General features: G+C 33.2%; 1 protein-coding gene across 1 annotated transcript in view; it reads left to right on the plus strand.

The window, feature by feature from the left end:
- Positions 1-10,518, plus strand: part of Zc2hc1a (zinc finger C2HC-type containing 1A) — a 44,574-nt gene extending 34,056 nt beyond the window's left edge. Inside the window, exons 8-9 of the mRNA XM_008826057.2 lie at positions 4,220-4,327; positions 7,907-10,518. Coding sequence (XP_008824279.1) covers positions 4,220-4,327; positions 7,907-8,072 — 274 coding nt within the window. The 3' untranslated portion in view covers positions 8,073-10,518. The remainder of the gene's footprint in view (positions 1-4,219; positions 4,328-7,906) is intronic.
- The last annotated feature ends 1,061 nt before the right edge of the window (positions 10,519-11,579 follow it).

Here is an 11,579-nt window from a genome sequence, read left to right on the forward strand (position 1 = left end):
AGTAGACCCAGGGCCTGGTATGAGGGCTTAAGTTTCCTAAAATTTAATAATGTTTCTCTGAGAAAGATCTTTTATTCATTTTTCATAAAATACAGGTGCCTTTTGCAAGATAAAACTGTTTGGAACAGTATTGTTTTGCTAATTATTAATTCAAAGGAAAAAAAAAGACTAACTAGAATTCCAAGTTAATGAATTTTCTAATTATCTCTCACAAAGGTAAAATTTCATCTCCAAGAGTTTTTAGAAATTATGCTTAACACAGTAAAGGCTGAACAATAGTATATTGCCAGTCATTTAGGATGGTGTTTCTAATTTCTCAATTTTACTTGCCCTCGTTTGTGAATGGTTGTTGGTGGTCATGGTTCATGACTTGATAATTTAGTTGTTGTGAAACTTGCAGTTAGCCCTAGTATCCTCTAGATGGAGATCTTGTATATCTTTGATTTTAAAAATGGTTTCACATCCTATGGTTGTTTAATGTTTTCCATGTGCCTTCTTAGAATTACCATCCATGTTTTGCCTTTCCCTACATAAATTGTAGAAATAAACTCTTTCTTAGCAAGACAGAAATATAAACAGTATTGTATTATTTTATATTTGGAATTTTAAAATGCAGGGGAAATCATAAAACAATAGAGAAGATAGATTCTATCAGTTCAGGGAAAAGTTAGCTAATTTGTGCATAAGAACTTACAGTTCACTTCTCGGTTCATAGCAAACTTGTGCATTTCCTGGTTGAGTCTGTAATCTGCGTGATTGTGGCATTGACACTGCATGAAAACTGGCGGAGTGACCAATGTAGTCAGAATTTACAAATCTAAAAATGGATACTGCATGAATTTAGAATTCTTTTTTACCAGAGCTTTTACCCTGGCAATCAGATAATTAGATATGGGTGGATTTCTGCTGAACTGTAATGCTTTTTTTCTAAAGAAAAATAATCCTTACGTTTCCATAATTCTTCAGAAGCAAACAGTAGCAATCTCCTTATGGGTACACTTTATATATTTTAATAGTAAGATGGACAAGTTAGGCCCTCCACTTCAAACTGGAAGACATATGCAAAGGTTGTATGACAGTGACACAAGGTCTGACAGTGCCTTCAAAAGACATGACTTATTACCCAATCTCAAGTAAGTATTCATAATGCAATTTGGCTGTTTTTTATCATATATTTCTTAAAGGTTTATAGCATCAAAAGCTGTACATTTTAGTCTTCTTAAAAATTACTTTGCTTTAATCATTTTAAGCCTTTTTAATACCAAATGGTCTTCCAGTGCATAATTTTTTTTATTCTTATTGAACATTTCTATTCTAATTAAAACTTCTAGATGATGCCTTTTACTCTATTACACACTACTTTTTAGAGGGTATAGTTGCAAGTTACCTTCAAACTGTTGTTTTGGGGAAAGCTTAACTTCTTAGGAGTAGTAACTTTATAAAAGATTATGTAGGGCAAATTATGTAGAAGTAGCATTACCTGATAGTCAACCAGATGTTGAATTAGAGCCTGAGGAAAATGATCCTAGAAAACATGCAAGGTGCTCTTAGTATTTTTGTTAGGTGTTTATAATTGCATATAAAACATGGAAAAGGTCTGATTGTGCCAGGTGCATTCCTGTCTGTCCTGGCTAGTCAGCTAGACTAAGAATAAGAAGAGCGTGGTAGCTACAGCCACTTTTAAACCTCTACAGCATGAGATGCCAAGATTGACTAATTTGAGCTTCAATTTCTATCCATTTTAGTCCTCATTGTAAAATTATGAGAAAAGGACTTAATAAATGAATTTATTTTAAACTTGAAAACTATATTAAACAGTTTTTAAAATCAGTGTTCACTATAACATTCTGTTTATTCAACATGAATATAATAATAAATTAGACAGGTAATAAACAATTGTGGAGAAGTCTCTAAGATTCTAGAGTACTGAGGTTACTTCTTAAAAGTTGGCAATCATTCACAGGATGAAGATCATGAGGGGTGTGTCTTTACTATTACTATGTCTCTGTCCTCTGAAGTAGCTATCAGAAGAAAACTGACTTCGAAAAAGAAAAGTGTAACTCCTGAGTTAATATATTTCTATTATTTGATCTATAAGACATAAATAAAGTTCACATATAAAATTAGAGCAATGCTTTTCAGATTGTGGCCAGGAAGAAAAATACTTGGAGGATGTGAGATGGGAGCAGCATGTTAAGTACTCATCCAAGCAGAGATCTTTCCAGACTTTTCAGAATGGCTTTTTACATACAGATTCCATCTCTCAGAAGACATTAGAAAAAAAATAGACATATGATATCTTACTTTATATAGCTTATGTTTTCTTTAAATGTGATCATTTAAAATTTGGTATGGGGTATATTTATTTTAGCTATATACTTCTTAAATACATATATATGAAAGGGATAATATTTCTAATAAGATGTCTCCAGTTTTAGAAAAGTTTTTAGATGTCTATTGAATGCTATGTTTTTACAATTTTTTTAAAGCAACTGAATTCTAGAAAGGCACTATGCCATTCTGCTAATTGTGCTACAAAAAAAGTAGAATTAAATAAATAGGTAGGTTTGGGAACCATTCGAAGAAGTCTTGGGTATAGCATCGTTGTACCAAAGTGTTTCTTTGCTTGCTGAAGAAGGAACTACTTAGAGCAGGCACTCTGAATGATAGCACTGTGAATTGAATTTGGGATTTGTGATACTATGTCAAGTTCAACTGCAAGTAATTTGACCACACAATAGCTTTTTAATTTGCTCAATATCTATGAACACAAGTTTCTCCAAAGTAGGCATATATGTAGTACATGACTGTAGAGAGCTAGTTGGAAGGCTGAGTTGGGACAATTACATGATCCCAAGAGTTGAATACTACTGTATGCAATATGTCGATACCATGTGTTTTAAAATAAATAAAAAGACCACTCTGAAATGGTACCATATTTCAGAGTGATACCATTCTAATTTGGGTGTGATTAAATTATGTGTAGTGTCTACATTCATATTTGGAGTAATGAGTATTTGGAGAATAGTTATTACCTGCATATATTTTGAAAGTAGTTCTTGAACATTTTAGGAGTGCTTCTGACTTTGACATGTAAATAGGATAGGAAAAATTTCAGCCAAAATGTAAGAACTTCTAATATAAAGGAATTCTTAAAGTATTCTGCCCGTTATATAGCCACATTGCCTATATGTGAAATGAAAATATAACTGGGTCTTTAAAAAGAGAGAACTGATGCTTTATTCGTGCTCTGAATCTTGAATTTGCAACATACTAGCAAAGTCACTATGCTTAAGTTAAATTTTTTTGTTTCGCCTCAACTGTTATTACTTTTTCCTATTTTATAGTATTGCTAGGATTAAATATATTTGCATGTGCAAAACAAATTTATTTCATATGTGGTAATCAACTATTACAGGTTAACATTATAGTGACGGTAAAATCAGTATTATCAACAACACCACATTTATGTAAATTTATGCCCCACAACCTTCTGTAATGCAAGTCATCATTTTCTTAATGCAGGTACTCAGGTTGACCATTAACAGAAAGCTGATCAGTAACAGTGGGATTTGAGTCTAACTTTATGTGAATCCCAAAGGTTATCATTTCAACATTTTGTCATCATTCAGATTTCTAAACATTGTTTGATTCCTGAAGTTTGAAAATGGCAATTCAAAATAGGTAAATAATCGGTCTGTCTTATGCCAGGTAGTTCAGGCTATGCAGATGGTGAAACTAAATCTTTATTTTTACTTGTTCTTTCCAGGGTCTTTCATAATTTGAATATTATCATTTAAAGTGTTTAGCTAATGTTTCTAGTTTCTCTCCATGATCCAGTTTTTAGGCTAGTAATAGTAATTGTTTGATGATTATTTAAGATATAGTCATAAACATTTAAAAATAGAGCACATCATATTCTGAGGAATTAATTAGAGTTTTTAACTAGAATGCTTTCAGAATGAAATTTCCTATAAAACATATGAAAATATTTTAACCAGCATTATATATTATGAAGGTAGTACTAATAAATGCAGATGTTGGGCTTATTCTGTTTCTTCTTAATATTGCCTAATGCCACTTCCTTTCACATTTAAAATAATTATTTGGACTTTAATCTTTTGAACTTATCTAAAGCTTTCTCATCATGGAAATAGATAATTTGATGTACTTTTATTTTTTATACTTTTTCATCATGTTCTCGCCTTCTCTCTTCCAGAGCTAATATCAAACCTCGAAATACTACACCTCCTAGTTTGTCAAGAAATTCTGCAGCAGGTGTGCTTACCAGCAAAAGAAAAACATTTCCTGAGAGCTACCTAGCCAGGTATGTTTAACTCTGCCATCGTAATAATTAGAATGAAAGTTAATATATGTAGTTTTCCAAGTTCCATATACAAAAATAGGTAACAAACTGTAAAATTTGATTTTTTTTTCTTTATTATAAAACTCAATGTGGCTTTTTTGGTTTTTTTTTGTTTTAGTTTGTTTTTTGAGACAGGATCTCCCTGTAGCCCCAGTTGGCCTGAAACTCAAAATGGAGACCAGGCTGGCCTTGTTCTCCAGAGATCCTCCTGCCTCTGCCTCCCAAGTGTTGGGATTAAAGGCATGTACCACCACACCCAGCTAAATGTGGCTTTTAAATTGACAAAAATTGTTGGGGCATAAATATTATTTTCGTATATTTAAAAAAAATGTTATAAAGCTGTGCTTTGTTTAGGTCTCTCCCCCCAATCTCTCTAGCCCTGGGAATGAATTTAAAAGCTAAGGAAATTTTTAATTTTGATGTAGAAAATTTAAAACCTTAGATGATAGTAAAGATATGTAAATAGATAAAATATACCCTTTTCACGAAATAAAGCATTTATTATCAAACTTTTATAAAATTATCTGTACTCTTCCCTGAATTAAGATATAAATTCAGTGTTTTTCAAACAGAATTCATGAATCTTGAGTATTCATTTTTTAAATGTGTGTGAAGAACAAAAACCTAAAAAGCCAGGACAAATCAAAGATAGTATTGTGAAGGATGTGTGAAATTATATCAATTTAGACAGCTTGATAGTGATTCATAAATAAATAAATAGAACAAAAGATCAAATGGGAAGATTAGGGGGAAAGATTTTAGTTACACAAATGATGGAATCTGCCACATTTCAGAGGTAGCAGTGTAGGAGGTAGAAGTAGAGGACACTGGAGCTAATGAACATACATTTACTGAGAAAATTCAGCATATGGATCAGTGGTTAGAGCACTTGCTATGCATGCACATACAGACACACACATATACAAAACAAACCAGTTACTAGTAAATTAAATGCTTAGATATATAAAAGCAAGCAACTAACAGTGTAGGATGACAGAAGTTTCATTATCACCTGAGTTAGGGAAATATTTCCTGAATAATTTAATAAGTCCAAATTACAGCAAAGGTTGATGTATTGGTTCATACTGAAGTAAAACAGCATTTCAGAAGACTCAAGGATAAAGTGAGGTAGCAGAAATTGGAAGAGAATGGCTGCTCCTCACATCCACGTGTCTAACCTTTTCACAGGTGACACCATGTGGTCATCTATAAAATTTAATTTTAAGGGGCTAGAGAGATGGCTTAGAGGTTAAGAGCACTGGCTGTTCTTGCAGAAAACCTGGGTTTGAATCCCAGTACCCACATGGCAGCTAACAACTGTAACTCCAGTTCCAGGGAATCTTGACACCCTCTTCTGACCTCTGCAGACATTGCATGATATGGGTGCACTTACACACATGCAGGCAATACATTCATACACATGAAATTTAAAAGAAAATTGATAAAAGGAAAATTTAGTTTTGAGAAGATTGTAGTTGATTTAACCAAAAAAATGTAGAAGGATCTTACAGTGCCTTTTTTTTTTTAATGATTTTGTGTTGGGTCTTATTCATAGCTGTTTTTGGTCACATGAGGCCCACGTGTGGCATGTTTGACTTACCATACATACTACCAAGGGCACATGGGGATTTTCTACAAATAAAAATTTAAAGATTACTCCATATAAGTAATAGTTCTGGGAGTTGGTGGGGATAGAGGATGGAACAACAGCTAACCAGTAGAAGAAATACAAGTATCAAAGAAACATATGAAAATGTATTTAGCTTCATAAAGAGGAAAATGTATATATTAAACATGGTAGGGTACCATTTTACACTCATCAGGTGAATAAATACAAATTATGTTAGAAAATGTATTGAGCTGGGCATGATTGTCCATACCTTTAATCCTAGCACTTGGGAGGCAGAGGTAGGAGGATCTCTGTGAGATCAAGACCAGTGTGGTTTATTCAGTGAGCTGCAAGCCAGCTAGGGCTACAGGTTAAGCCAGTCCCAAAAAGTCAAAAAATAAATAAATAAATAAATAAATAAATAAATAAATAAATAAATAATGTGATATTGGAACCACATATACTCCTATTTAGGGCATAAATTTGCTAGCAGTTATGTAAAGAGATTTGCTAATACCTAAGTTGATGTTTTAGTATTGTATTAAATATTTACTAGTGAGTATTGATTTCTTCAAATGTTCATGCTGTAGTATTTAAATGATCTTATTTTGAATTTATTTTGAATTCTTACATATTTCACTGACAGAAAGCTGATTTATTTTCCCATGGCACTTTTCCTTGATTAGTGATATACCTCCTAGTGCATTTAATCTTCTCTTTGTGGTTTATAGGGATTATACTGATGCTGTAATTTACTTTCAGTATCTGACAGTGTGTGTCTCTATTCAGAGCCTTGTACAGCCTCTGCCTGCTGGAGCTATAATCAGGAAACAGAAAGATTCAAATACAAAAGATACTGATATTTGCTTTATTTTCATCTATATGAACTCTAAGTCTATAGTGGCTTTTTGTAGAAAGTTTAGGTATTTATTACTAACTCCATCCTGTTTGTAAAAGGAGGTAACCCTAGATTTGTCAGTACCTACTCTAGAAATATTTTTTTTTCTTAAATTTCATTAGTACTATTCTTACAAACCAGTGATTTAAAAGTTGTCTTGGTGGAGACTTTAACATAAATAACTTGTTCTCAGTACATATGCCTGGAGAACAGCTATATGTTCTTAAAGGAGCCAAGTAGTTGCTTTTCCAGCTAATGCATACTTCGTTAGTGGAATCTGAATTTTTATGCTGTGTGGCATCTATGATGAAGCACTTATAGACTCAAATTTTAAATTGTTGTCAAGATCTAAAGTTCTTCCAGATTCTGCTTTGCCTTCATTGCTTTGTTAAAGCTCATCATGATAGGGTATGAATAGGAGCTCACTAAGTATTTTATCGTAATAATGTAGTAACAAAGATCAAAAGAAATAATAATGTAAATAATGAAATATCACCCCACAGTCCTGTGGCCAAGGAATGTGATCTGGAACCTGAATACCTTTTCTGTACCAGGGTTCAGCTCATTTTTTCTTCAAATGGTTTTTCAGAAAGGACATTGTTAAGTTTTCTCATTTTCTATTGTATTGTAAAGGCCTACACATGAAACAGATGAGAGCTTGGCTGTACTGAATTGATCACAATCCGTTCTCCTACAGGGACAAATAGAATGGTGAAGAAGCATTGGGAATTACAGTGTTTACCAATAGAGATTCTTTTGTATTTACACAGAGTCTCATGTAGCTCAGTCTGGCCTTGAATGTGCTTTGTAGCCAGGGCTAGCTTTTAACTCCTAGTCTTTCTGCCTCTACACCCCGGAGTGCTAGAATTGCAGGTGTGTGTCACCATGTCTGGTCTAGAGATTCTCTTATAATTTGAATTAGAGGAATATTAAAAATTAGGTTAATATTTTAGTTATCCCTGTTCTTTAATAGTTAAGATTACTAGCTACTAGTGTGAAATGTATTCTTGCATTTCTTTCTCTGCTTCTTCAGGCCAGATGGAGACTATACATCTTCAGTTAATGGTGGAAACATTAAAGGCGTTGAGGGAAATTCATCTGGACACTTACCAAAATTCTGTCATGAGTGTGGAACAAAATACCCTGTTGAGTGGGCAAAGTTCTGCTGTGAGTGTGGCATTCGAAGAATGATTCTGTGACCATCTTAAGAACACACAAGGGCCAGGTTCAGAGTTTTATGAGTATTGCTGCTTGGACACCTAGAGCACTTAGTTTTATGAGTATTGCTGCTTGGACACCTAGAGCACTTCCTGTGTTTTGTTTTGTTTTTTTCCTAAAGCTATTCACAATACCCTTTTCTTTAATTTTTTTAATATAATCCTTTGGCTGTGTAATGTATGTCTGTATATATGTATATATAGCCTGTATATAATAAATATGTGATTCCTCCAACCTGTTTCATTCAAGAAATATTCACCTTTCAGAAAATAATTTCAAATGGAATCATTTCTTTGGTCTCTCTGGTTGTTGAACACATTCTGTGTATACACCTCCACAAACTCTTACAGACTAGACTTGATGAACTGCAAGCTTTAGGATAATCACACCTTTGAGAAGAAAAATCAGAATAAACATTGTTTTTGGTACCTGCACCAATAGCATTATACTGAAATGGGATATTTGGGATTTTGTTTTAAAGTGAATGCTATATAGTTATTAACAGTTGTTGTAAGGTCATTTTCCCAGCTGAACTCTTCAACTAATTTGGGGTTCCTAAAAAGTAAGAAGAAAGGAAATCCTGAGGTCTGTGATTCCCCTAACTTCACTGATTATTAACTACATAATTTGAGGATAATTTTTAATTCTTTGAAAATATAATTATGCATTCTTTTCAGAAATGGCTGAAATGTAACCTACTCTGCATATAAGTGAGTGATTTATTTACTCTATTAGTTGGACACATATTCCATCTACTTCCAATTGTGTTTAAAGATTTTATTTTTCTTTCACATATCTCCTTTGAAGAGTAGTTTAACTTACTAATACAGTTTTTGCAGCATTTAGATATTTTTTTGTAGAATCTTATGTTTAGAATTTTATTTCACTATATCTGAATTTATAAGAAATTAACACAATTTAAAACAAATCACCTTCCCAGCAAACAGTTATCGTGGTACTCATTAATGCCAAGCATGCAGACAGTACATGTAGTTACAAATAGATTAAGAGAATTTCTCATTTTTCCCCTATTCACATTCTTTAGTGTTTAATGTTGAAGCACCATAACTGTTAAAATATTTACTGAAAATATTTAATAGATAACTGACTTACATCAACACAACCAAAATGTATATATTCTCTTTAATTTGACTAAAAAGTTTTGATCATTCTTTACTGTTTCAATGATGCTTAGTAGTAGGTTGCTTTGCCTTCTGCAAGAATGTTCAGTAATTCTATAGTAAGTTCTGTTCAACCAAGCCTAAATGAGCTCTGTCTTTCAAAGATACTGACAGCATTTTTATGCTACCATAGTTCCTACCTTATTGTTTGTTTTGGGTTTCTGATCTGTGATCAATGTAGGAATTCATTGCTCAGAATTTCATTTCTGAAACTTGCTCAGCTTTTGCTTTTAATTTGGGAAGGGATTGTGAACTTAGTGGTAATAGGAGTCATCACCTACCTTATTCTTCCTTTCTTTCTTGCTCTTAGGATTTTGTTTCTCCTCCGTAATTTATTTAGAATCCCAGCACCAAGAGGTAGAGGCAGGTGGATCTCGATGAGGTCGTGGCCACCCAGGTCTACATAGCAAGTTCCAGGCCAGCCAGCTGGAGCTACTGGGATACTCTGTCTCAAAAAACAAACCAACTACAAAACACACATGCGCGCGCATACAAACATACACACACACGCACAATAACAAAATCTTGTCAGCTTGAAGTAATGAATTTAGGAGACTAATATACATATATTTTAGATTTCCTCTTTAGTAAATCCCTTTATGTTGTAATGAATTTAGAAGACTAATGTACATTTTAGATTTCCATTTTAACAACTCCCTTTTTAGTCTCAATTTGTTACAAGTATCATGAACTTTTAGTTCTTGTTTTATGTAAGAATAAAAACTTATTTTCGTTCAGTTATATTTTTGTGACCACATAATCGTTTATTCTGCACAAAGAATTGATAGATTCATCAGTTTAAATAGACAAGCAAATGGTTTTTGTCCGATTTCTACAGTAACAAATGAATGTTAACGTGCACTACAGAGAAATTAGCTGCTAAGAAACATGCAATTCCAGAGCCCAGAGATTACTGTGTGCAGTGTGTTAAAGTGAAATACATTTGTGAAACATGTCACGTATTTGAATACATTCTTATATTCCGTACTTGACCGTCACATTTATTTGTTGTGCAATAGTTATTAAGCAGCCTGTATGAATCACTCATTTTATTTATTTGCACAAGTATTTGCCAGTGTGGTAGAATGAAAATGATTGTAAAGTTAAGTTAAAATTTAAGAATTGCTTGTATGTTATTCTGGAAGTTATTTGCTTGAAAAAGTAAGATTATTGTGACTACTGTTGTCTCACTCATTTTTATCACAAATGGTATATTCATTTTGAATCAATAAAGACACAAAACAAATGCTGCTTGTTATATTTATTGATGTTTTATCTTTTAGGATATAGAATATAAATAAAATATCTAAAGTGAAAAAATATAGTTAAAATAATCTTGTGCTTAATATACCATGACTTTTTTTAATTGCTTTATCATGGCTTTAAAATAATAAAATGTTTTACAAGATTTTAAAGCATAGAAATACTGTCTTTATAACCAACATAATTTAAAAGTTTCAAAATAATGATATTTTTAGTTAAGTACTGTACAGTTTAATGGCAAAATCTGTTTATTCTTGATGAATGTTTAGTGATTACTCCATATTTTAAATTTTAAGACAAATGCTATTTCTATTGGAAATATGGCTAGATTCTACATGTTTAATTTGTATTCAGTTTTTCCTAGGCCAGGCCAGAATTAAATGATTTTTTTGTTTGTTTGATCTTTTTGAAACAAGGTCTCCCTGTAGCGCCAGCTGGGCTGGAACTCACTATGTAGACCAGGCTGGCCTTGTTCGAACTCACAGAGATCCTCCTGCCTCTGCCTCCTGAGTGCTGGGACTACAAATGTGCACCACCATGCCTGTCTAGGTGAATGATTTTTTTTTTTTTTTTTTTTTGGTCTTTTTGAGACAGGGTCTCTCTCTAGCCCCAGCTGTCCTAGAACTCGCTATGTAGACCAGGCTGGCCTTGAACTCACAGAGATCTGCCTGCCTCTGCCTCCCGAGTGCTGAGATTAAAGGTGTGTGCCACCACACCTGGCTGTGAATGATTTTTGTAAGAAGTAGTATCTTGAGCTGGAGAGATGATTCAGCAGTTAAGAACACTGGTTGCTCTTGCAGAGGAACTGGGTTTGATTCCCAGCACCCACATAGCAGCTAACAATAGTCCATAACTCTAGTTCCAGGGGAGTGCAGCGCCCTCTTCTGACCTCCATGGGCATCTCATGACATGGGTGCATTTCCATACATGCAGGCAATATTACTCATACACATAAAATAATTAAAAAGTAAATAAAAATTTAAAAATAATTAGTATAATTGTAAAAATGAAGTTCTTAGTACTAAAAGTAATATATACACACAC

The sequence above is a fragment of the Nannospalax galili genome, unplaced genomic scaffold, assembly GCF_000622305.1.
Source record: "Nannospalax galili isolate Female #2095 unplaced genomic scaffold, S.galili_v1.0 scaffold829, whole genome shotgun sequence".
Lineage (NCBI taxonomy): Eukaryota > Metazoa > Chordata > Mammalia > Rodentia > Spalacidae > Nannospalax > Nannospalax galili.